We start from the raw sequence: 27,136 nt of genomic DNA, 5'->3' as shown, positions 1-27,136 counted from the left end.
GGAAATGGGACTGATTTAGGATAAAAATAACAAAGCTGCACTAAAAAGCATCTTCCTCCAACTTTGTTATTTTGCCTAGGGAAGGTATATGTGATACTTATGCACGTGTGATGTATTTATTCTTCTTAATTGAAGCGATTAGCCAATGATAATTACTTAGTCGGGTTAAACGCGAGCATAATTGTACTACTGTTCAACGAACTACAAATCCCAGAAGGCCGTTCGGCTAAGGCGCCTGCGCTTCGCATGCTCCTTCCTTTCCCCGCCTCGTCGCCGGGAAAGGTCCGCCCCTCGGTGCGGTCGGTAGCGCTGGAAGAAGCGGAAGAAGATGGCGCTCACCAGGTGGGTTGTTGATTCGGGTCCTCGATACGGAAGGCTCTGGGAGAACCCACCATTTTCATTTCTCTGACTACTGTCTCCGGGCGGTAATACGGCCCAGGGCACAGAGCGACGTGGGCTGAGGGCATGGGTAGGCCCTCCCGCCGGCCGCCGCGGCCACTAGGCCTCGCTGAAGCTGGGGTCTCCTCTGGGCGCCTTTTCGGGTTGAGTTCTCCCTGTAAGTGGGGCCACAACCACGGTGTGGCGAATAGTTTTCTGCCCTCAGGTGCTGAGGAGTCGCACATGTTTCTCGGTTAAGTATCTTGGGGGATGCGGAGAGCGACTTGGTGGAAGCAGTGGGGATGTGGAGCATAGTGGCTTGCTTCAGCGGAGTGAAGCTGGAGGGAGGTAACTGAGCTGCTTTCCAGCCGTTTGTCTGCCGAGGTTCTCCTTTCTCCGTCCACTCCTGAAGAAAGGGACCGAGAACTGAAAGGAATTTTAAACTAGTCTCAACAGTGACCGCTATCTACTAATATGCTCCGCTGCTTCCCACTTTAACTTTGGACCTTAGAATTTCTTTCCTGGATAGAACACCTTCAGATTTTTGCTGTTGCCGGTTGCCTTGGTAACCGTATGTAAAGTGGTCCTCGCCTTTGAGAAAATGGTGCTGTAAGTGTGGGATTCTAAAAAGTTATATAACTTCTGCTCCTCAGTGACCTTGTTGCCCCATTTAAACTTGAAAAACTTTTCGTGTGAATTCAGCAGGAAAATTTTACTGACGAAGAGGGCTGGAAAAAAAAGTATCATTTTAGTGGCTATTTTCAAACAAGTGTTGATGAAGATGTGGAATACTTGAATTCACATATACTTACTGGCAGGAATGTTTTGGAAAACAAACTAGCAGTTTCTCAAACTGTTAAATTAGAGTTACCGTGTGATCTAGCAGTTCCGCTATAGGTATGTCCCTAAGAGAAAAAAAATTGTCCATGCAAAGATGATTGCACAAATGTTCGTAGTGGCATTGGTAATAGCCCAAAAGTGGAAACAATCCACGTTTAACAACTGGATAGATAAATAAACTGATATAGTTATACAACGGGTTATTGTTTGGCTATCTTTTTAAAAGTAATCATTTTAGGGCATTGGCTTGAGCTCCCTTAACACTTCATTCAACGCATTTTTCCTGGCACAGTTATGAATCCTAAGTTTTAATCAGAAAATTATTTTGAGAATTGCTTTTGGGTACCTTGCTCCCTCCTAAGAGTTGTGTATATGGAGGGAAATCTGAAATCTTTGGCTGCAGGGAAGAGGACGGGCAAAGCATACAAATGTGAAACAATTGAAGAACAGCACAAAACGCTATTCTTAACCATAAGTGCAAAACCATAAGTGCAAAAAGAGTTGGATGGAATGAGCTGTGCGTATTGGAGAGTTTTCTTTAGTAAATGTTAACAGACAGTGAAGTGTCCTCCAGGTGCAAGGTATTGTGATATAGACTAGTAAAGCTATAAAGGAAGATTTTGTGCAACAGACAGAATTTGAAATGGACACAGAAAAAATACCAAAGATGTATTGTGTGCTTAAAATTGCAACAGCACAATACAGTTTTTAAATGGCTAGTCTTTGAGGACTAAGTAATTTTTTATTTTGTTGAGTTAATTCTAGCTGATTTGATTTTTGGAGATGGTCTCAAACATTTACAGGTGAAGTGTTATGTTATCTCCTACATCTACCAGAGATTCTTAACAGCAGGGTCAGTTACATTCTTGGTGTCACTGGTGATTGTTACTAATACTAACTAAAGGTTTAAAGCCTGATGGATTTAATTTTCGAAATTCAAGTGTGTTTAAGGTTAGTTGTCACATGCATTTGATAGTCTTTTGATACTAAGAGGGAAATGGTAGGCTAGAATTTCTCAACAATGGTATTTTTGTCATTTTGGACTGGATGATTATTTTGTGGTGCTGTCGTGTTGTGCATGGTAGGATGTTTAGCAGCATCCTTGGCCTTTAATAGATACCAGTGATACTGCCCCTCAGTCATGATGGTTAAATACTGTGCACATAACCAACAGTCTGTTTTATTTATTCAACAGCCCTGCTATCAGCCCCCTCCTCCAATGGTAGACTGCCTCTTTAAGGAAATGTCATCCTCTACAGGAAATTACAATGTTAAGGCATTCTGGAGACTAGAGTATGTTCTGACCAAAATCCAGGCACTGCTACCTGTTTACTGGATTGTCCAAACCCTTTGCTTCCTGACAGGCTGCCTGCTTTTGGATCATTTAGTGATGACTTCTTCCAGTAAAAAGTAAAGAGAAATGAAACAGAAGTAAATATTTTGGTTTCTTTGTTGCTTTCTTTTTATCCCTCTTATGTGTTGATTGTATATGGTTTACTGAAAACAAAAATGGAAAAAGCCCAAGACTTCAATTCAATTTATGCATTGATTAATTCATTCATTTAATTAGCAAACATTTGTTGAAAGGTCTGCCGTGTGCCAGGCGCTATTCTAGTGCTGGTTTTATAATACTGAATCAGCCAAGCAAACTCCCTCACCTGACAGAGCTTAAATTCTAGGAGAAACAGACTGTATAAGTCAATAATGCAATTTCAGATAATAAATCCTAGGAATAAAATAATGAAAGAAAAGGAATAGGATAGAGAGTGACTCAGGTTTGGGGTGGAGTGATAACTTATTTAAAACAGGGTGGTCAGAAAATGGTTCTAAGGTGTGATGCAGCAGAGACACGAACATAGCCATGAAAAGCTTTGGGAAAGAGTTTTCTATAAGAGCATTACAGGAAAATTTATTTTTAATAATTTGTGGCAGAGAGAATAGTAGATGTTAAGATTTCTTAGTTCAAGAAAGGTGAAAAGGCTAGGGTGGTATAAAGATGGTATGAGTTAGAGTGAATTCATTTTTCCTTCAAACATTTAAGGAGTCACTGCAGTGAACCAGACAGTGCAAGGGAGATTAGGATGAAAGAATCATAAGGTATGATTCTTTTTTTTTTTTTTTTTTAACATGGGCAGGCGCCGGGAATCGAACCCGGGTCCTTGGGCATGGCAGGCAAGCATTCTTACCTGCTGAGCCACCGTGGCCCACCCATAAGGTATGATTCTTGCCCTCAAGTTGCTCACAGTCTAGTGAGAGAAGAAAAGATAAGTGAACAGATCATAACATGGTAAGATGGATATTGTAGTAGTGGTACACAGAAGATTTGGAGAGATCGGGCAACTGATGCAAACAGGGAATCAATGAACTACTCCAATTAACCAAGCATTTACGGAACATGTATTGAAGAGTATTTAGATACTGTGCCAAATGGTTCATGAATTTTCCTATTATTTAGTATTTGTAACAACATTATGAGGTAGGTACTGTTGAAGCTCTGTCTTTACAGATGAGAAAATTGAGGTTTGAAGAGGTAACTTATCCTTGTTAGTAACTATGTAGGATTTGAGCTCTGCACTCTTAGCCACTGCATTATCTGACCTTCCCCCTACTCCCCAGGCAGGATTAAGCCCTCTGATGTTTGCTATTGTAGCACCTTGTACTTTTCCCTCAACACTTAATATAATGTATAATTATAGATTTGTGTGGATTTGTCTGTGTCTGATAGAAGATTATAAGCTGTGTTTCTCAATGCTATCTTAGTGTCATCGCCTACCCAGCACAGTGCTTGCACTTAAGTATCAATAAATATTTTTGAATAAAAGAATAAGCTCTACTGCTTATTCAGATATGCTCACCAGTCAAGAATTACAAACGAACCTTAATTATTTTTTAAGCATATTATTTATCTGTTAGAATTCTTTTCTGATACTTTAGGGTATCACTATAATAATATTTATAATACTTAAAAGTTGTCAAAAACTGTTTAGTAGATTAAAGATTAGTAAATAACATCTTTAGGGGTTCTGCTTTGGTTCTTTGATCTCTTAAGTTTTAAAAATTGTATTCTTAAGGAGATGCCCATGAAAAAATGCACTTAAACATGCAACTTGTGTTTCTTTTTTTTAATCCACCTCTTTATTACATTCATTTCTTGTCCTTGTTCTTTTATATTGACATTGATGCAGCCTAAAAGTAAGGAGCAGAAAAGTAATAGCTTAAAAGTAAGTAATATAAGAATAAGCAGAGATACTAAGAAAACTGTATACAGGAAATTGGCCCCTGGTTAATTGAGAATGTTTCCTTGCTTCTTACCAGAAAAGAAATTTGGAAGCATAAAGGCACAATCATTTGTCTGTTATGTGAAATATCTGTTAATTTTTTTATTCTAAAACATCATTTGTCTGCCCCCTACATACAGTTACTATATGTCTCCGAATACTTCTTTCTTCCCAGGTTTAATCAAATGACTGGTAATTGAATACTACTGTAAATCGTTGAGATATCTGCTCTGTTGCTCCACAGAAAAAGCCTTATGGGAAATATCTCTGGTAGCCAAAGTGCAATAGTCAAATTAAATGTTTTTTTTTTAATCTAGCTTTTATTATGTTTGCTTATAGCTTTTTACCTGCACCAACACAGCTATCTCAGGACCAGCTTGAGGCTGAAGAAAAGGCAAGATCCCAGAGATCACAGCAGACCTCACTGGTCTCCTCCAGGAGAGAACCTCCCCCATATGGGTACCGGAAGGGTTGGATACCTCGTTTATTAGAGGTAAATATGGATCTTCAGTTTGGATTTACTATTTTATGCTGAGATTACTGTAGTGTCCTTTTTTTTTTTTTTTGCATAGGCAGGCACCAGGAACTATTAAACCTGCCTAAAAGAAACTAACAATCCTTTTATAAATCTAGGGATTATAACATGTGGAAAATAATAGAAAAAATAATGAGTGATGAAAGTGGATGTCATCTTTTGCCTCCCCTCTGCCCAATACCATATAACCCTGAAGAGATTACCTTCTTCCAGGGAAAACTCCAGCAGCTTTTTCTTTTCTGATTTTTTTTTTACCCATAGTATAGTGGAAAGAGCAATGACGGAGTAAAAAAATAAACTAATGAGTTTTGTATCGTGGTTGTGGTATTTACTATTTGTGTCACCCTGGGTAAATTCTAACCTCTTTTAGTCTGTTTTATTTTCTTCAACTTGTGAATGTTAATACATGCCTGCTCTACAGATTAGATAGTTTTAAGAAGGTAGAAGAGACAGAAATTTTGAGTTGGAGGGGTAAAGGAGAAGGAAGAATCTGGAATGACCTTATATCTCTAGCTTGTTTCCAAAGAACAAACACTTGGCAGCGCTTGTCCTTCTAACTGCTCAGGATATTGTACTAGAGTCATCAGTTCAGTATATATTCCTTTTCCTAATTCCAGGTTAGCTTTCCCATGCTCGATCTTTGTTATCTAAGTAAAAAAGCAAGCATTTGAGACTTTAGGTTTTTTTCCCCCCAAGACCTCCTCTTTCATCAAGCTTTCTTCCTCTGCCTTCTCCTATTTTATCACTTCTTTATATTCTGTCCTTATATGGTTACGATTTTTACTTTACAAATGTGCAGGGCTCATACCCTTGGCTTTTTTTCCCATATGCCTCCAGGTGTTAAACATGATGAGCTAAGTATTCATTGGATTAAAGCTTGTTGTTTAGAAACACACAGGAAGATGCTCATATTCTCAGTCTCCCATGTTGGTCATTTTCCTGACTACCAGTATTCATTGTAGATCTAAGATGACCATCAAGCCAGATCATGTCCTTCCTTAACATGTTCCCTGTTTTGTTTTTCCTCAGCTTTCCTTCTGATCCTTATTAAGTCTAGTGTGTGAAAAGCCAGTTTTATTACAGTTATTAAGGGATTTTTGTTGGTGGTGGTTTTGTTTCCATGGATAGTATAATTGGTAAGATGCAGAGCAAAAGTGAAAGATCATCAAGGAAGCTATAATACCCTCCTGTCTGGGGCAAAAAAAAGTAGTGGTTATTATCAAATAGAGGAGTTGTCTTGTGAGGTATTGTAGATAATTTCACTTTGCCTTTCAATTAATTATAGAGTGAATGTGGCAGACATCATTTTATATGCAATGGGATTCTCATCCTTGCTTCCATTTCAGCATTAGCTTTTTAAAATCTTACTTGAATATTAAAGGTTTTATATATCCTGGTGAAACAGAACAGTTTATTTGAAAAACAAACCAAAATGGCCAGCTAATCTGAAAATGCTGTGGATGCTTCTTGAGGGGAGTGAATGTTCTATAGAAGGAGACATTTAGTTCCAGTTTTTAACATAAAAGCTGTGATTTTCTGGCAAGCTTAATGACCGCATAATGCCACCTCTACAGTGCTGAAGTGCTTATTATAGTTGAAGAACTCTAGCAAATCTGTGGATGCATAAGATTGTCAGCCAGGGTACAAGCAGCACTCTTGGGAATGCTTTAACCATTTCTGCCTAATTCACAAGAAAATCTCTCTTTTAGCTCCATTCTGTTTGTTTTGAAAAATTCCAAACCTCTCTTTAGCACGTAAGCATTTGTACCTGAGAAATGATATATTTTGGGTCTAATAGAATATTGCTTTAAGGAGATGTCTTATAAAAGTAGATATTTTCATCAGTTTTTTTCATCAAACTCCTCTAAATGTTTAATATGTTTTTCCTGTCATTTATTAGTAGTACTGATTTGACTTTTTTGAGCTAAAAGAAAGATATTACAGTCTAGTCAAAAAAACATTTTGGGGAAGTCAAAAGATCTGGGTCAGAGGTGCAAAGGTATTTCAGTGGTAGAATTCTTGCCTGCCATACAGGAGACCCAGGTTCAATTTCCAACCCCCGTGCGCTTTCAAAAAAAAAATTTCAGTAAATTTTACTGCAATAACAGTAACATTTCCATTTTCACATGGAAAATGAATAAAATGTGACCCCAACCATACAACATTCCAAAAAAAAAAAGATCTGGATTCTTTTGCCTGGCATAAGCTAGCCATTAGACTTTGGGAAAATCACTTAACCTTTCTAAACCTTGAAAATTATAAGGAATAAATGAGGTAATATATGTACAAATGCTTTATAAATAAGGAACTAAGCAAATTAAAATTACAAAACTAAAAATTATACTTGATAGGCCCATGTTTATGATATACTTTTTTTTTATATTAAACTTCATTGACAGACTTTATTTAGCTTGTTCTACTTTAAAGTCTTAGCTGTCTCTTCTAAATGATTGTATATAGTCACTAGTGGAAATATGGAATAACTTATTCCTGGGTCCTTCCTATTCTGTTTATTTGCTTGTCATCTAACAATGAATAAATGATATCATGTTAATAAAATCTGATTCCAAGAAAAAATTCTTTGCATTTCTTCTTTAGCTGTAGCTTGACCTGTTTCTCAATTAGAAAAATATGTATACTAAAACTGAAATCTTTGCCCTGTCTTAAACATTTTGCTTAGTTTCGTCTTGCCTTCTATATAAAATCCAGATTCCTTACAATGACCTATAAACCCCTTCATGGTTTGGTGTTTGTATGTCCATGCAACCTTTTCACCTATGTGCCACCTCTTCTGTCCTCAATAAGCTCCAGCCCCACTGGGGACTCTTTTCTTGGAACACACCAAGCTTGTTCTTGAAGTAGGGCCTTTACATTTGCTATTTGATCTGCTTAGAAACTGCTTTCCTTGGGTCTTCCCATGACTTGCTTCTTGACATTATTAAGATTTTAGCTCACAGGTTGACTCTTCACAAAGGCAATCCCAGCCACCCTATCAAAAGTAGCCTCATTCCCCAATGCTTATATTACCACCTTGGCCAAAGATAGTTTTTATTTCTCTCTTTAAGAACTCCATGCAATTAGGGACTGTTTTGTTTAGTACTATGTCTCTAACATCTAGCATAATAAGGACACGATAAATATTTGTTGATAGAATAAATATATTTTGAATCTTAAGTAATTATAAGCATACCTCAGATTGCTAGCTCAGTTCCAGAACACCACAAAGTGGTACATATAAAAGTTATGTTTACATTATGCTGTAGTCTATTAAGTGTACAATAGCATCATGTCTAAAAAAACAATGTACAAACCTTAATTTAAAAATACTTTATTGCTTAAAAAAATGATAACCATCATCTTAGCCTTCAGCACATTGTAATCTTTTTGCTGGTGAAGAGTCTTGATGTTGATGGCTGTTGAAGATCAGGTTGGTGGTTGCTAAAAGTTAGGATAGCTATGACAATTGCTTGAAATATGACAGCAATAACATTTGCCACGTTGATTGACTCTTCTTTTCACGAGAGAGTTATCTGTATTATGCAATGCTGTTTGATAGTGTTTTACCCACAGTAGAACCTCTTCCAAAATTGAACTCAATCCTCAAACCCTGCCATTGCTTTATCAACTAAATTTCTGTGATATTCTAAATAATTTGTTGTCATTTCAAGTGTTCTTCTCCAGGTGTAGATTCCATCTCAAAAACCAATTTCTTTGCTCATCCATAAGAAGCAACTCTTCATCTATTGAAGTTTTATCTTGAAATTACAATTCAGCCACATCCTCAGGTTCCACATCTAATTGTAGTTCTCTTGCTGTTTCCACCCGTCTGCAGCTACTTCCTCCACTGAAGTCTTGAAACCTGCCCTCCCCCTTCACCAAAGTTATCCATGAGGGTTGGGATCAACTTCTTCCAAATTCCTGTGAATGTTGATATTTGACCTCCCATGAATCATGAATGTTCTTAATGACATCTAGAATGGGGAATTCTTTTCAAAGGTTTTCAATTTTCTTTTCCTTGATCCATCAGAGGAACCATTATCTATGGCAGCTATAGCCTAATGTAATGTATTTTTTCAATAAGAGCACTTGAAAGTTGAAATTATTCCTTGTCTATGGACTACAGAATGGATATTGTGTTAGCAAGCATGAAAACAGCACTCATCCCATTGTGCATCCCCAACTGAGCTCTTGGGTGACTAAGTCATTGTCATTGAAAAGTAGTATTTTGAAAGAAGTCTTTTTTTCTTAGTAGAAGGTTTCAACAGTATCCTTAAAATATTCATTAAACCATGCTGTCATCAAGGCTTTGTTTTTCCATTTATAGAGCACAGGCAAAATATGTTTAGCATAATTCTTAAGGGCCCTAGGATTTCCTGAATAATAATTGAGCAGTGACTTCATCAGCTGCATTTGCCCCTAACAAGAGAGTCAGCCTGTCCTATGAAACTTTAAAACGAAGCATTGACTTCTCCTCTCTAGCTATGGAAGTCCTAGATGGCATCTTCTTCCCATAGAAAGCTGTTTCATCTACACTGAAATCTGTTGGTTAGGGTAGCCACCTTCATCAGTTATCTTAACTGGATCTTCTTGATAACTTTTGCAGCTTCTACATCAGCACTTGTTGCTTCATCTTGCACTCTTATGTTATAGAGAACGCTTCTTTCCTTAAATCTCACAAACCAACCTCTGTTTGCTTCCATCTTTTCTTCTGCAGCTTCCTCACCTCTGTCAGAATTGAATAGAGTTAAGGCCTTGCTCTGGATTAGGCTTTGGCTTAAGGGAATGTTGTAGCATTTTGTTTGATCTCCTATCCATACTACTAAAACTTGCTCTATATTAGCAGTAAGGCTGTTTGGCTTTCCTGTCATTCATGTGTTCACTGGAGTAGCACTTTTAATTTTCCTTCAGGAACTTTTCCTTTGTATTTACAACTTGGCTGTTTGATGCAAGAGTCTTAACTTTTGGCCTGTCTCTGCTTTGATATGCCTTCCTCACTAAGTTTTAAAAATTTCTAGCTTTGATTTTAAGTGAGAGAAGCGTAACTCACTTTTACTCTAACACTTAGAGGCCATTGTAGAGTTATTAATTGGCTTTTTTTAATATTGTTGTATCTTGGGGAATAGGCCCAAGGAGAGGGAGAGAGGTGGGGAACAGCTGGTTGGTGGAACAGTCAGAACACACATAGCATCTGTCAGTTAAGGCCACTATTTTATATGGGTCAACGCAGTTCATGGTGCCCCAAAATAATTACAATACTAACATAACAGTCACAGATCACTATAACAGATATAATAACGATTTAACAGTTTGCAATATTGCAAGAATTACCAAAATGTAACAGAGACTTGAAGTGAACACATGCTGTTGGAAAAATGGTACCAATAGACTTGCTAGGCCCAGGGTTGCCACAAACCTTCAATATGTTAAAAAACAAACAAACAAACAAAAAAAAAACAGTATCTGCAAAGTGCAATAAAATCTTTTTTCTTTTTCCTTTTTTAAATATATAGGATTTTGGAGATGGCGGTGCTTTTCCAGAGATCCATGTGGCCCAGTATCCACTGGATATGGGACGAAAGAAAAAAATGTCCAATGCCCTGGCCATTCAGGTGGATGCTGAAGGAAAGATTAAATATGATGCAATTGCTCGACAAGGACAGTCAAAAGACAAGGTAATCCTCTCATTGGTTTGTTTTTCCCATTGTTAAATATTTGTAAAGAATATGTACAAGTTGTATAGAAATAATAAATCCCTTACCATTGGGTTTATGTTAAAAGTAGTAGTGACGTATATTTGGACTAACTTCAGTATCCAGCAATGACTTTTTCCTTTGAAATTCCCCAAAGTGGTGGTATCTTGTATATATGTCAGGTTTTTACTTTTTACTTCTTTTCAAAAATATCTTTATTGAGTAACATCCACACAGATACAGTCCAACCATATACAATCAGTGGCACACGGTATCATCACATAGTTGTGTATTCTTCACCATGATCATTTTTAGAACATTGTATCACTCTAGAAAAATAAATAAATAAATAAATAAACTCATACATCCCTTATCCCTTACGCCCCCTCCCTCTCATTGACCCACAGATAAAGAGTAAAAATTGGGTAGCTAGAAATACTGTGGGTCATTGCTTTATGTTTTGGAAACAATTATTTTATAGTATTAGCATTCTAAAACTGCTCTTGAATTTTTTAAATCTACAATCCCACTATCCTAAAAAATCACTTTTAATTTTGTCCACAGTATCTTCTAATTCTCCTCCGTGCACTTATATAATACTTACGTGGATATTTGAACTATTTTAATAGTTCATTTGAATATAATAAATTACACAGCCCTTAATTAAATACAAAACTGGCATCTGCCTTCCAGATTTAGGATGGCCCTGCTTACAAAGTAATCCAAAAGCCAAATATAAAATTTGCTTAAAATAATCTTATCGCAGAGCACCTACATTCCAAGCTATTTTTAAGAAGACCTTGTTTTGTTTCATTTTTCCTCCTTGTAAATAAATACTCCAAAGAAGTAAAAGATCTCTAATTTACAGTTGAGGATATTGGGAAACATTCTTGAGAATCTTCAGTGTCTGTGCTTTGCCTCTTTCTCTCCCCCAAACCTTTTCATTTTACCCTCTAAAATAGCAATAATGAGAGCCCATCCTTTGCTCCAACATCATAGCTCTTGAGCTTTCTGGGGTAAACAATTACGCCATCATGCAAATTTATATCTCCAGTTTCAACTGCCTTTTTCCATCTCTAAGATCTCCAACACGTCTCCATTCCTTCTTTTACAGGTGACTCCCCCATCTATTTAAATACAAAGGCTGTCAGCTTCCTTCAAAACTTCCTTCAGAAGTCACTTTTGACTTTTTCTTTTGTCTCTGTGAGAAATCTATACTTTCTCTAAGTCTGATTTTGTGAATCCTGATCTCATCCTTTCCTTTTTTTTCCTTACAACCTCAGTCTTTTACTTATTCTTCTTACCTCTCCCCTAATGGCTCCTCTTGCTTGCCTTTCTCATCTTTGGGGGAAAAAATTTCCCTGCCTACTCTTATGGTTCTCTCTAGCTATTACCTAATCTCCTTCACTTCTTCTGGATTCTCTGTACTTTTTCACTTCCCTTTCACTCTTCAATCCACTATAATGTGCTCTCACCTCAACCTGTCTACTGCGATAACTCTCAGGCAATCTGACCATATACTCTCCCATCCTAATCTAATTTATTCCTATGGCTTCAGATGACTGCTGAATCTGTGTGTCCTACCCAGTTTTCTCTCCTGAGCTCTAGGCCGTTATATCTTTACTTACTGTCTACAAGGGCAGATCTATTTAGATTTCCCCAAGTTGAATTTAAACAAATCCATACCTAATTGCATCACGTTTTACTTAGTGTGCCTTCTGTATTCTTTTAACTCAGTGAATGGCATTATCATTTTCTTAATCACCTATACCAAAAGTTTAGGAGTCATTTTTCCCCCTTTATTTTACTGATTTTTTTTTTGAATGTACACAACTAATATATTTTCTTTATTAACGATATAAGCAGTATAGGGTGTGTCACAGTGGCTTAGTGGCAGAGGTCTTGCCTGCCATGCTGGATACCCAGGTTCGATTACCAGTGCCTGCCCATGTAATAATAAAAAATAAATAAATAAATAAATTTAAGATATAAGCAGTATACATGCATATATACTGCTTATATCTTTACTTCCCAGAAGTAATTACTGTTACTACAATGATGTATATCTTACTAGGCATTTTCTATAGATTTAGGTATTTATTTATATGTATTCCCACTTCACATACACCCACACATATAAATATACATCTTTTTTCTTAAATCTAGATGGGATTTTAATGTTCATAATTTCCTTTGACTTGCTTTAACTTAATTTGTTTTGGAGATTTTTGTTAGTACATATAGGTCTGCTGAAAAAAAGCCTATATAGAATTCCATGATGTATTTGTGCCCTCCTTTCTAGGCATTTGTTGTTTCCAATTTTTTAGTGTCGCCAAGGTCCATGTACATACTATTCGACATTGTACTGAAACTGCTAACCAGAGCCGTTAGGCAAGCAAAAGAAATAAAAGGCATCCAAATTGGAAAGGAAGATGTAAAATTATCCCTATGATCCTAAATAGAGAAAATCTAGAATAATCTATAAGAAAGCTATTAGAGCTAATAAACGAATTAAGTAGCAGAGTCCAAGATCAATATACAAAGTCAGTAGGGTTTCTATACAATGAACAATTCAAAAGGAAATTAAGAAAACAATTCCATTTGCAATAACAACTAAAATAATCAAATATCTCAGAATAAATTTAACTGAAGATGTAAAGTACTTGTACTCAGATAACTACAAATCATTACTGAAAGAAATTTGAGAAGATCTGTTAAATGGGACAATATTCCATTATCGTGGATCAGAAGACTAAATATTATTAAGGGGTCGATACTGTCCAAGGCAGTTTACAGTTTTAATGTAGTCCCAGTCAGAATTCCAACAGCCTTCTTCACAGAATTTGAAAAGCTAATCATCAAAAATATCCATATGTTAACATCCTGTTTGCACGTGAGTATGTAAATTAAATTGTTACAAGTGAACTTATTGGTGAAAGGATATTCAAATTAGATACATACTGTATGTATATTCTGTGAAAAGTCTTTGCTAGGAATCATTCCAGTTTTTTTGTTTTCCTCAGACCCTCCATCTCTTTAGTCACCATGATCTGTTATATCAATCCTTAATGCTTCTCAAGTATATTCCCTACTCTGCAATTTATAGTTTAGATTATTAACATTTCTTGCTTGGTTTACTGCAGCAGAGTCTGAACCCTTCTCCTTGCTTTCTATCTCACCGCCTGAAAAATCAAATTAATCCCTGTCTGTACCTTTCCGCCGTACCCCCATATGTACACACGTGCATGGACACTTAAAACCTTTCCATGGTCTTTAGGAAATAAGGACCAAACCCCTCATGGTGTGCTCTACTCCTTGCTTATCATTCTAGCTAGCCTTAACTCTACTGGTCAGAATATTGAAATCCAAAAGTAAACAGTCCAGTTTTAAACACTGTTTTCAATACCAAATGATACTATTAAAGTGGTTGTTAGAGAAGAAAAAAATTTCTGGAAACGCCTGCCATGAGGAACTATTTACATTTCCCCAGATATGTCACGTGCTCTCACCTTGGAGACTTCCCATGGGTTTCTTCCTCTACATAGGAAACCCACCCTGTTTGTTTGTTTGTTTGCTGAAATCTATTTCAAATCCCAACTTAGTCTTCACTATTCATTTTTCCATGATATCACTCTGTTTTACCCTGTCCAGATTGAGTATCCCTCCTCTTTACTCTTTATGTTTACTGTATCATAGCAGTCATCACCTTTCATTGCAATTATCTGTTCCCTCATTAGCTATATCATAAACTCTTTGAGGGCAAGAATTATGTCTTCACCTTTTCCCTTTTCGGCGCCTAACCTAGTACCTGACAGCTTGACACACAGGTGTTCATTAGGTGAATGATAGTAGTTTTCTTTGTATTACAGAACACCACTGCTCTTGAAGCCAGTAAGGAAGCATATATAGTTCACTCCTGAAAAGGAAAAATAGGTCCCAGTACATGGAGGACATATATTGAAAATTTTACTCTGCGGTTATGATCTCACAAACTAGCTAGTCTAAATATAGTGGGGGTTTTTTGTGTTTGTCTTTTTTTAACCTCTAAGTAGTTGAATGTGTTGACAGACTTATTCTTTTAGTCAAGCCAGGTCTTTGCCAGTTTTCAAAATGAGAAAAATAGCTGTTTCACAGATGAATTATTGCTTTATCTTCTTCACAAAACTCAGTTCTCCTTATACCTTCAAGGGTTAATTATATCTTTTAGTATAATCCCCAGTCATTTTGTATCCTGAAATATACTGTGTTTCTTCAGCACATTTGGTTCTTAGGCAATAAAAAGTTGGGTGTGTTTATAGTTAATGACCATGAAGGAATCTTGCTCTTCACATGTTCTTCACTCAGCTTTGTGAGATGCTAGGATCTTTTTGATCCTCATTTAAAGGATTATTAATTTTGAATACCCAAATAAGAAGCAGCAAATGGCTCTTGTATGCTAAATTAGTATTGAAACTTTATGTTAAGCATATGTGGCTACTAGGGAGCTTTTTACTTAGAACGTCTTCCTGTTAGAGTTGCTGCATAACCATGAGTAACTCTTGATGGTCTTGGCATTATTTTTAGAGTATTGTTACATAATTTTCAGTTTTTGGAATTATAGGTTTTTCTGTCCTGAAGAGAAATAAAATTTGTGAGGTCAGTTACTAGTTGTGTAACCATAATGCACTGAGCCTCACTCTTCCCATCTCACTAGAATGAGCATGGGGGCCCTTCCAAAATAGATACTCTCAGAGGAAGATAACACTAATACTAATGCCTCACATATCAGTTAGTATATGTTTTGTGCTAAATCGTCTACACTTTCTTACCTGATCTCTCTTTCCTTAGAAAGACAAGCTAAAGATTTTAGTCTGTGTACATGAGATAGTATTTTTTCTGGGAAATCAACAGATTACATAGAAAGTTCTGCAGAGCCTAATGTGTAAACAACTTTCAGCATGAACTAGACCATCTCTAAAATTTGTTCATTCATTAATCCCTACAAAAATTATTTATTGAATGCCTCCTGTTGACCAGACATTGTTATACATACTAGAGATACTTTAATGAACAACAGAGTCCTTATCAATAATATGGATATAATCATTGTTCATACCTCATAGGGTTGATAGAAGGGTTAAATTAGTTAATAAATATAAAATGAAAGAACAGTGGTACACAATTAGTGAATATTAGCTATTATCATTATTACTACTGTTATTTTAATTGAAGAGGCAGATAATAAATAAAATATATAATTTTATACTGTGAATAGTGCTTTGAAGACAGTAAAAAAGGTGCTATGATGCAGAATGATTGAATGAGGTGGTTGCAACTTCAGTAAGGATAACCAGAAGATGCCTCACCAATGCATGACCTTTGATCTGGGACTCAGACGTTGAGAAGTCGCTTAAGAATTTAGAAGAACACTGCGAAGTCCTAAAGTTGAGGTGTAAGACATGTTGTGTACAAGCAATGGGAAAAAAATCTAGTGTGAATGAAGCATAATGAGTGAGGGAGAGAGGTACAGGAAGAGATGAAGTAGTAGACAAAGCCAGGTGATATCAGGTTGTTTAGGCCATAAAATGTTTTTGTTCTGTAGTTTAGAGTGAGAAATTAGGAATAGTCTACATTTCCTTTAAACTGTATTAAAGAATGCCAAATGGTAGCAAGAAGTTTTCTGCAGAAAATTTTTTAACATCTCAAATACCTAGTCATAGGCTATCGTTTCTATCAAAGAATTTCTGCCTAAAGCAACAAAGACTAGAATGTTTATTGTTTGTTAAATTTCAGTACCTATTTTATTCTGTAAAATCTGCCATGTAAGTTTTTGTAAAAGTGCTTGAGAATTATAGATGGACATGAAAGTAAGAAGTACTCTGTTTATCAGGGGCCTGCAACATCGGGATCAGCCTAATAGAACTGTTGGGCCTCATAGAAACCAGATAACAAGCATACATTTGAATAAACAGTGTAAAATAATTTGTGCATATAGAATATATTTTGTTTTTTCTCTTTTTTCCTTTTTTTTTTTTTTTTTTGTGTGTGTGTGGGAGATAGTTTCCTGGGGGTTTTGACTTGTGACATGTGCTCATTTCCTTAGCTAGGAGTAGAATTGATGCCAGAAAAGATAAATATTACACATAGGGTGAGATCAGTGAAATTTTCCAGACCCAATGAATTTGGAAATTGTTTGTAACCAGACTGAAATTTTGATGAGCTTGTAATCCAAGATAATGTGGTATAGGCAATTTATATCATCATTAATTTCAGGTTCTAGTGAGCATCACAAATAGGAATCACTGATATGTAAGATTTTGTCGGCACAATTTATTTAGATACTGACTTAATTAGAAGATCTCAAATAATTTAAATGCATAGGGTCAAGGGAAAATTATTAATTTATGTAGCCACCACAGCATTTTATGTATATATTTTCAGCTTCCTTGGTTGTAAAATCTAAAAGAGAAAATCTGAGTATCATAAATTTAAAATTATATGTGTGCTGAGAGGACATTGATTTCCAAAATGACTTCATAAAGCTGCTTCTTTTCATTCTCTGTTTTTCTTACCTCCTTGTGGTTAAACATTTTAGGTTATTTATAGCAAGTACACTGACCTGGTTCCCAAGGAAGTTATGAATGCAGATGACCCAGACTTGCAAAGACCTGATGAAGAAGCCATTAAAGAGGTAACTGGAAATTGATATATATGATTATTTCAGATGACTTTTTACATCCTTAATGACTTCAAAACCACTCAATATGGTGTTTCTTATTTCAGATAACAGAAAAGACAAGGGTAGCCTTAGAAAAATCTGTATCGCAGAAGGTTGCCGCAGCCATGCCAGTTCGAGCCGCGGATAAGCTGGCTCCTGCTCAGTATATCCGGTATGAGTCAGGTCTTGGAAGTCTAGTTTCATTTTGGACTTGATTGGGCTTGGGAGGTTCTGGTAGTCTTTCACTGTCCTACTTAGTCATATTATAAATGTTATTTTTTGAGTAATAACTTGAAGCCTGTTGATTCTCTTTACAGACAGTTGAAAGCAAAATAATTTTTTAAGATGTTAGCTATTTTGTTACTTTATATTTTTTGTTTTTAAAAATTAACAATTACTTCTAGTATATGACCCAAATCACTACTATTATTTATAGTTTTCCATTTATATATGATAGACATCCTTAGAATTGTAAATTTTAAGAGGGTTTCACTCTACTGAATCTTCTTGCGGCAGGATATTCACAACATAGAGTTATTAAGGGCAAATTCGGAGCTAACAGACCTGCTGCCATTATTCTTTTTTTTTGTTTCACAACCTATGGTTAGTCAAAAACTACTAAATATAATTTGTCTGCTGGGAACATTATGGAGCATTTTTTCCTCATATGTAGACTTTGAAAATAGATACTGTTTTCTAGACCTCTTAGCTATGACACTGAACAGTGTGCTTTCCATGGTGGGAAATGGATCAGAATGGTTATTTGCCAACTAATATCACTCAGTTTACATTTTGCTTGTAACTCATAATTTCTGTTAGTTCCCTTATCTTTGTTATAACCTGCTTTGCCTTAATATTTTGCATTTTTTTTCTGTTCATCCTTTGGAAAAGAATTGAAAATGTGTTCTGCTTATTGTTATATTAGAAGAAAAATACCTATTGAAGGCTTGAAGTAGTTATACCTTTAGTTTCATCTGTATTCTTCAGTTACACACCATCTCAACAAGGAGTGGCTTTCAACTCTGGAGCTAAACAAAGGGTCATTCGGATGGTAGAAATGCAGAAAGATCCAATGGAGCCTCCAAGGTTCAAGTAAGTAGATGGGTTCGTGTGAATGGACCACCATTCTTTAAAAAGATGTTGAAAGAGAAAAGTGCCATAATAGATTTATTTGTAGCCAAAGCCTGGACACAACCCCAAATGTCCACCAGTAGGTGGATGAGTAAACTGTGGTACATCCATATAACGGAAATTCTATTGAGCAATGAAAAGAAATAAACTACTAATACAGCGACATGGATGAATCTCAAAATAATTATTTTGTAAGCAAAAGTAGCCTTACAAAAATGAATATATACTGTATGATTCCATTTATTTGAAACTCTAGAAATGCAAACTGACCTATAATGATAGTAGGTCAATATAAATCAGTAATTTCCTATAGGAATAGAGTGGGAAATGGGAAGAAGAAAGAAGGGGCAATAAGGGGATAACCAAGAACCAAGTAGAAACCACTGGGAGTTATGAGTATGTTCACTATCTTGATTGTGATGGTGGTTTCTCAGGTGTTTACTTGTGTCAAAACTTACCAAGTAGTGCACTATAAATATATGTCGTTAAGTGTATCTTAGTTTTACCTCAGTAAAGTTCTGTTTGTTTGTCTAAGGTAAAAAGTATGTGACTGAAATGATAATGATACTGTGGAGGTGAGGTGGGTATGGGTGATGACAAGGTTAGCCGTGTGTTAGAAATTGTTGAAACTGAATGTTCAGTTTTTAGGTGGATAGGCATTTATTATACTATTTCTGTTTTTGTATATGCTTGAAGCTTTACATAATAAAATAAGAGGAGGGAAGACTTGAGACATATTAACTAAAGTGGGAAAAAAGTGTATTACTCTCTCATTGTGCTTTGGTTTACTCTTTAGGATAAATAAGAAAATTCCCCGGGGACCACCTTCTCCTCCTGCACCCGTCATGCATTCTCCTAGCCGAAAGGTAATCATTGCTATATTCTAAAACCTTTTTTGCTTCTCATGATTATTGATTTTATAAATAACCTCAAGTGGAATAAGATCTAGAAGCCAACGGAGATTCATTTCATCACAGTTATTTTGTTTTTCAAGATCAAATAGGGATCCAATCAAGATTATAAAGTATGCATCCAGGGTGCTTATGAAAATGTATGTAAAGTGTTAGCTGTTAGTTTTATTATTAACCTGATACCCCACTTTTAATGGAATGAGCAGGCTCTGCTGTTCCACATGATGTATGTTACCGTAGTCATAGAAAGTGAGCACATTAGGTCTCTGATAAGCCAAGTTGCTTCTTAAGGTATATTTTATTACCCAACCAAAAGAATAAGTTTTCATCAAAAAGAAGTTAGATAACTTTAAGTATGGAAAAATGCTAGCCAACATTTATAACAGTAAAATAATGTCTAGATTCTTTTTCATTTTTTCCATTAAAGTTATTACTAGAATTCATGATGTGGGAACATAGTATATAATGCTACCAAAACAAATAGAATTTTGATGTTTGACTAAGCCTGTCCGTATTGCAGTGTATATTGACCTGTCTTTGAAGAGAAAGGTTGTCCTTGGGTTTTTAGCTAGACTAAAAATAAAAAATTTTTCTCATTTCACTCTTTTCTCAACTCAGATGACCGTGAAGGAACAACAAGAATGGAAGATTCCTCCTTGTATTTCAAACTGGAAAAATGCAAAGGTACTTAAGTTGTGATAAAATTAGTCTCTTAATATTATAATCTACTGGGAAACACCAAGGAAAGAGCACATCACTTGGCTAAATGTTTTCAAAAAGGAACACCCAATTTATCTGACCTCTATTTTGTAAAATGTGATAAAAGTATTAGTATGCCAGAATCTAATACCCAATAAGTTCTTTCAATAAATTGTAGCTATCAGAAGCATAGATCATGAATATGGAGAATAAAGTACTGTATCAGTAAAATACAGTGTTCTTTATAAAACTCAAATTCATTTCTGAAAATAATTAAACCAGTCTAAATGATTATATGAAAAAAATAGAACAGAGTAAATGTTTGGATATGTTTAGTGCCTTAAATTTCAAACTGTTTTGTTTATAATGTTGCAGGCTAAGGCTGTTTAAATCCAATATATCTGTTGGATAATTAGCAAAACTCTCAGGAGTGATTAAAAACATGTAGAATGATGTGGGGTAAATTTCTTAATCATTATTTCCTCTTTTCTCGAACTCATATTTCATAATTCCATTTTTAATAAGTGAAGAAGTCCTCTTTAACCCATGGATTAAATATAAATTGTTCCTTGAAGCAAATTTTTTACTCAGCCTTAAACAAAAAGGTTGTTGGATGGTCTGATTTGGGTTAATATGTATGTAAGTGTCTGGTATTTTGAGCTGTTTCTATCTCACTCCCTTGTATTGGAAATAAAGACCATGAAATAAAGATCAACATTTGAAATCAGTCAGAAATCTGGAAAAATAAAACTTGTCCTGAAAGCTGCATGGATATTCAAGCATATTCCTTGAATTGTTAAAATGGGATGCAGAATTTGAGAACACAGGATTTTAATTGTGTAGCAAACTTTGTCTTTTTTACATTTACTAAAATTTGTAGGGTTCTAGATCTGATAGTTATTAAAACAGTATGGCAGATTAGAGTACTTGTAGAGTACTTGTAGATTATAGTAGTAATATACCCTATATTATCACTGGTGGTTTAGTACTATTGATGATTTGTTGTACCTTTATATGAGTAGTTTATTTACATGAGGAGCAACAATTAGCTATTTGATAGTGATTTCCTTTTCCTGTAATCTACAGTTACTAATTTGAGAATCTATTTTCATAGAGCTAGAACTATGAAATCATACTAAGTTTAAATCCTAGCTCATCCACTAATTAGCTGTATGACTTTAGGGACATTCTCTAAGCTCTCTATACCTCAGTCTCGTCATCTTTGAGATGGAAATAATAATAGGGTTATTTTGGAAATTAAGTGAGAGCACAGATATAACAGTACTGAAACAGGTTCCACCCTGAACACTGTGTTTGCTGCCATTGTTGTATAATTGTGAAGAAAGCTGTAAGAAAAAGAACTTCAAGTGGTTTTCAAAACAGACGAATTTAAATTCAGTTTTAAAGAACATATTGAAGCTCTTTTGTGACTGCTATTTTCTGTCTGTTTTCATACTAGGGTTATACAATTCCGTTAGACAAACGTCTGGCTGCTGATGGGAGAGGACTGCAGACAGTTCATATCAATGAAAATTTTGCCAAACTGGCTGAAGCCCTCTATATCGCTGATCGGAAGGTTGGTCTGTTATAATTAATTGTTTAATGCTCTTCTCAGTTTGAAAATTCTTGGTTACCTAAGGTACTGCTAATTTACTCACAATTCAGACTACTTATGGTATGTGTGCCAAAGATGGCAGGGGGGCTAGTTGCTGCTCTGTACATGGTCTCAGCTTTTGTAAACTCATCCACATACACAGCACTGGCAATCCATCTCCCTCACAGTGCCAGAATAATGATTCATTAGGCTGATCCGTTTTGTGAAGATTGCTAGTTGCTGCTCTAGATTTAATAATTTTGTTCTACTTTAAATGTAGATGTCCCTCAAGAGGGCAGTAGCAGGGAAAGACAAGCATTCTGATAAATTGAATGACACCAAAATGACATTATAGTAGTCACTGTCTATTAATATTATATTAAATATTAAGGTATTAATATTAATATGCATGTGACCTTGAAGTTCACATACATAATGGTATGTGTTTAGAACAGAGAAGAGTATCTCTGCCTTATCACAATGAGTACCTTTTAAAAATTACCTCTAGCATATGTAGGCTAAGTTTTATCTGGAGTTGTGATGTGTTTCATTTTGAAAATGTTACTAATTCCTGTTGATGTTACTGACCTTGAAAATTGACTCAATGGAATCTTATTTAATTTTATTTTTTATACTGTTTCTGCAAAAGTGTTAGTGGAACACTGACTTAGAAGATTTAATGAGGCCAATAAAGGGTAAACCTTGAACATCTATGTGAAACCAAAAGAAGAAATGTTTATTTGGTACAAAATTTATATTTTTGGTAGTGCATTCTCTACAGAATAGATATTGTCAGTTTATTCAAACACCATAATTACATGGAATCTTGAATAGGGAACGAGATTTTCTCGGTTGGTACAGGTTACTGTGATTCCCTGATATTTCCCAGAGTAATTTGGGCAGAAAAGAAAAAGGATTTTTGTAAGATCCCCTTGGAAGACTGGAGAGAAAGGAGGAAATATTAAACTTACTTATCTGGGGAATTCCTGATATTCTCACAAGCAGTGGGGACAACCAATTCAGTAGGCCCCTATGAAACTTATTCCTGCAAAGAAAAAGCTAAGCCTACTTATAATTATGTCTAAGAGTCACCCCCAGAGAACCTCTTTTGTTGCTCAGATGTGGCCTCTCTCTCTAAAGCCAACACAGCAGTGAACTCACTGCCCTCCTCCCTACATGCAACATGAATCCCAGGGGTATAAATCTCCCTGGCAACATGGGACATGACTTTCAGAAATGAGCTGAGACTGACATTATGGGATTGAGAAGGCCTTCTTGACCAAAAGGGGAAAGAGAAAAATGAGACAAAGTAAAACTTCAGTGCTGAGAGATTTTAGACAGTCAAGAGATTATCCTAGAGTTTATTCTTGTGCCTTATATAGATATCCCTTTTTAGTTTATGGTGTATTGGGGTGGCTGAAGAGAAGTACCTGAAACTGTTGCACAGTCTTCCAGTAGCCTTGATTCTTGAAGACAATTGTATAACTATATAGCTTTTACAATGTGACCATGTGATTGTGAAAAACTTGTGGCTGATGTTCCCTTTATCCAGGGTATGGACAGATAAATTAAAAAATAAGGACAAAAAGGGGGATAAGGGTAGATTGCAATACTAGTGGTCATTGAGAGGGAGGGGTAAGGGGTATGGGATATATGGACTTTTTATTTTTATTTCTTTTTCTGGTGTGATGCAGATGTTCTAAAAATGATCATGGTGATGAATGCACAACTATGTGATAATATTGTGAGCTATTGATTGGATGGTCTGTATGGTGTGTGAAACTATCTCACTTAAAAAAACACATTCGGAATATACACTGTAGTATTTCTAGAAGCTTTATAATAGAATTTTTCAGAACATGTTATCTACCAGATTACAAAAACAAGTTTATATTAAATCTTTTCCCTATTCATATTTTATTATCTGTTTGCACTTTTCTCTCTTCCATATAGTTTCCTAGAAACAGAAAGGGTAGTCTACTTATGGTTAAATACCCAGAATCTAACATGTGCCTTATTCATATATGCTGAATAGATGGTCTTTGAATTTAAAAAAAAAAGATTAATTGGGATCACCATAGCTTCAACCACTAAAACATTTTCCAGAGTAAAAAGACTAAGTCTATAACGTCTTCCTGGCAGTATATCTTTTAGTTGATGAGGATCATTGTTTTAATCAGCAGTAACCAATCTTAATTCTTCATAGCTGTTTTTTTTTTTAACCAGATGCTAGTCAGGGAGTTAGATGATAGCTGTACATACTTATTCCATGATAGTGTCCTATGTAACGTCTGACTTTACTAACAGGCTCGTGAAGCTGTGGAAATGCGCGCCCAAGTGGAAAGAAAAATGGCTCAAAAAGAAAAGGAGAAACATGAAGAGAAACTTAGAGAAATGGCCCAGAAAGCCAGGGAGAGGAGAGCTGGGATCAAAACCCATGTGGAAAAAGGTACGGCATTTTCATTACTGAACTCAATTTCTTTTGTGAACCATTTAAAGCTCATTTTAGAAAATTTTTACTGTTCTTTACTGTATACAAAAATACATAAAAAGAAAACTCATTTCAGGTATAGATAGTGTAGAAATTGAAATATCAGAATAACCTCTATTTCAGCTGAACAGCAGAAAATAAAGTATATATTTACATGTAGGCCCTCAGTAGGGAACTACCCTGGAAATTTTTAAGTTTTGAGCAATCTACCTAAAAAAAATTGCATTACTCAAATGATAGTTTTTGATTTTTCTCTTATTTTAATTTTTTGAATCTCGAAGAAATGAAATCTCCCATTGAATAATTTGTCCCTCTCACATGGTAAAATAGTGTAGAGTTTTTCTTTCTTGCAGACTAATACACCTTTAATCATTAAATCTGCCAGTATCTTCTCTCTGACTTGATTTAAGTTATCTACCATTAGGTAGTAAACGAACTAGAGTAGAAAGATGAATCCTAATTCTAATTCAAGAAAATTTGTTAGGGAGGTGTTTTTTCATTAGGAAATCCTAGATAGTACAACTATTCATTCTTTCATTCAGTTCAGTTCATATTGAGCATCCACTGTGTGCACAGTTCTCTTTTATATGCAAGGTTTTCTGCTAGACAGTGAAAGGGGCAGGATACAGCAGTGAACATTCATTCTAATGAGTGTACATAGACAAAAAAAAGTTAATTATATATTATATTCTAATGTAAAAATCACTATGGAAAAAAATAAAGCAGGGAAGAGGGATAAAAGTTCCAGAAGGAGAGGTGGACTGAATATTCCTCACTGAGATGGTAAAAGCACAGAAAGTATAAAGGAAATAGTAAACCATGTTGTTTTCTGGGGAAGACCAGCCCAGAGAGAAAGAATAACAGTGCAAAGGCCCTGAGTTAGGAGAATGCCTGGCTGTTCAAGAAGAGGGAGACCAAAAATTTGGAGTAGAGTAGGAAAGGAGAATAGTAGATGAGGTTTCAGAGTGGTAAGTCCAAGGAGGAGAAGTAAGGTCCAGTTGATGTGCGAGAATTTGGCTTTTACTCTGACACAGGAAGCAATCAGTAGGTTTTAAGCAGAGTGACATGATCATAGAACCAGGATTTGAATCCAAGTAGGCTGTCTCCAAAGGTCAGGCCTTTTAACACTACTGTACTCTATTCCCTCAGAGAGGAAAGGGTAGAGAAAATGAAAATAAACAAAAACACAGTAGAGATCAAAAGGCAGCAAGCTGCATTAACCTCAAGCAAAGGGTTCTATATTCAGTAGCAACCTTTGAAATTATAAAGGGTAAACTTATGCATAGTTCTTTTTTTCTTGACATTATGAAAAATTTCAAACGTACATAAAAGTTGGAAGAATTGTGCAATGAACACCCAATATCCCTCCCACCTGGATTCTACAATTAAACAATTAACATTGTAAATTTTTTCCTTTATTACATATGAATATATCTGTCCATCTTTCTATCCATCTATCAGTCCAACTTACTTCTCTAAGACATTTCAAAGTGAGTTGAAGAAATCAGTATAGAAGCATCTGATAAACTAGACACTTTAGCTGTTTGCAGAATTCTAGAATTCACATTAAAAATTACATAATATTATTGGATTTAAATTCATTGTAATTTTTAAAAGATTGGATGTGACCACAAAGAAGTTCATGGAATTTTTTGTCTAAGGTGAAAGAATATTCTCTTTTTCACAATATTAATGGTTAAACAGTAATTAAGTAAATTTAAACTGTATCCACACAGAAGATGGGGAGGCTCGTGAGAGGGATGAAATCCGACATGATAGGCGAAAGGAGAGGCAGCATGACCGGAATCTCTCCAGGGCAGCTCCCGATAAGAGGTAGGTGCCAAGTGACATATGCATTACCTTTTAGAGAGGGATTTTGGTCCACTGAGACTATTTTTGGTTTTCTTCCTTTCCTCTTGAGTGTGATTACTTAATAAATTAGCACTTATTTTCTTGCACTTAAATACTTTATCGTAAGCACAAGAATTCACTATCCCTGGAAGTAATCTTTTCTTCCATCACCTTGTAGATTCAGTTAGAATTGAAAATGATGGAGACATAGAAAAGGAAATTCAGATCATGTTTGTGAAAGGGAATTAGTGGATGGCACTGTTCTGGTGTTCTTTTCCTCCTTTAAATGGTAAGAGAAATTTAATATGTTCCTGTTCTTTTGGAGACAAGAAATAAGCTGCCATACCTTTATTGAGATCCTTTTTGCATGTAGAGTTTTGCACAGTGGGGGACAAGGGTAGGTTTTGAAAGAAGTGGAAATTAGCCCCTTTTCATGAGCAATTTAACTTAAAACTCGGAAAAAGAATGTCATATAAAATCATTGGAGAAAATTCACAAAGCACTCTTACAAACTTGTAGCAGACAAACCAAATAAATGTATGGGGACATAAAGTCAAGTAGGGATCAGGAAGATTTGTGGTTCATGAAAGTCTGAGGACACAAGATTGCTGAAAAGTTGAGGAAATGCTGAAAGAGATAGAATTTTAAGTGGGAGTTAAATACAAATATAAAACATTTTCTTCCCAAATGAGCAGCTTTCCATTCTTAGAGCCTATGAACTGATACTATCAGTTCCAAATCATATCTTAAATAATGAAAAAGAAGATTCCTGCCAGTGTTGCTTTTTGTTATTTTAATTGGCCTGTTTTATCTCCCTGGATAAGTGAAGTGATGGAGAAGCAAAGAATCTGAATTTAGAGTTGTGGATAAATGTACAGTATAGAAGAAAGGAATGAAGTGTGAAAGTATATAATTAATGACACTCTTCAGTCTGAAATTTCTAAGTTGTAAAAATTAAAGTGGCCTTGAAGACAATTTAGGCCCTTAAAACCAATACAGTGCTGTAAGTATTGATAACCAAACATCTGTAAACTTGTGACC

The 27,136-nt window shown here is 35.5% G+C and overlaps 1 protein-coding gene across 2 annotated transcripts in view; it reads left to right on the top strand.

Annotated features, from left to right (window-relative positions):
- The first annotated feature begins 222 nt into the window (after positions 1–222).
- Positions 223–27,136, top strand: part of SNW1 (SNW domain containing 1) — a 30,120-nt gene continuing 3,206 nt past the window's right edge. The window contains exons 1-11 of one of the 2 annotated variants that reach the window (XM_077123202.1): positions 223–342; positions 4,836–4,989; positions 10,542–10,703; positions 17,296–17,391; positions 17,484–17,590; positions 18,406–18,510; positions 19,346–19,415; positions 20,079–20,144; positions 21,619–21,735; positions 24,061–24,202; positions 25,981–26,077. In XM_077123202.1, the coding sequence (XP_076979317.1) occupies positions 329–342; positions 4,836–4,989; positions 10,542–10,703; positions 17,296–17,391; positions 17,484–17,590; positions 18,406–18,510; positions 19,346–19,415; positions 20,079–20,144; positions 21,619–21,735; positions 24,061–24,202; positions 25,981–26,077 (1,130 nt within the window). In that variant the 5' untranslated portion in view covers positions 223–328. Of the gene's footprint in view, positions 343–881; positions 988–4,835; positions 4,990–10,541; positions 10,704–17,295; positions 17,392–17,483; positions 17,591–18,405; positions 18,511–19,345; positions 19,416–20,078; positions 20,145–21,618; positions 21,736–24,060; positions 24,203–25,980; positions 26,078–27,136 lie in introns of those variants that run through there. The other variant, XM_077123203.1, reaches the window with a different exon arrangement.

The sequence above is a fragment of the Tamandua tetradactyla genome, chromosome 12 (assembly GCF_023851605.1).
Source record: "Tamandua tetradactyla isolate mTamTet1 chromosome 12, mTamTet1.pri, whole genome shotgun sequence".
NCBI classification, from domain to species: Eukaryota; Metazoa; Chordata; class Mammalia; order Pilosa; family Myrmecophagidae; genus Tamandua; species Tamandua tetradactyla.
This window is presented reverse-complemented; position numbering and strand designations above follow the sequence as displayed.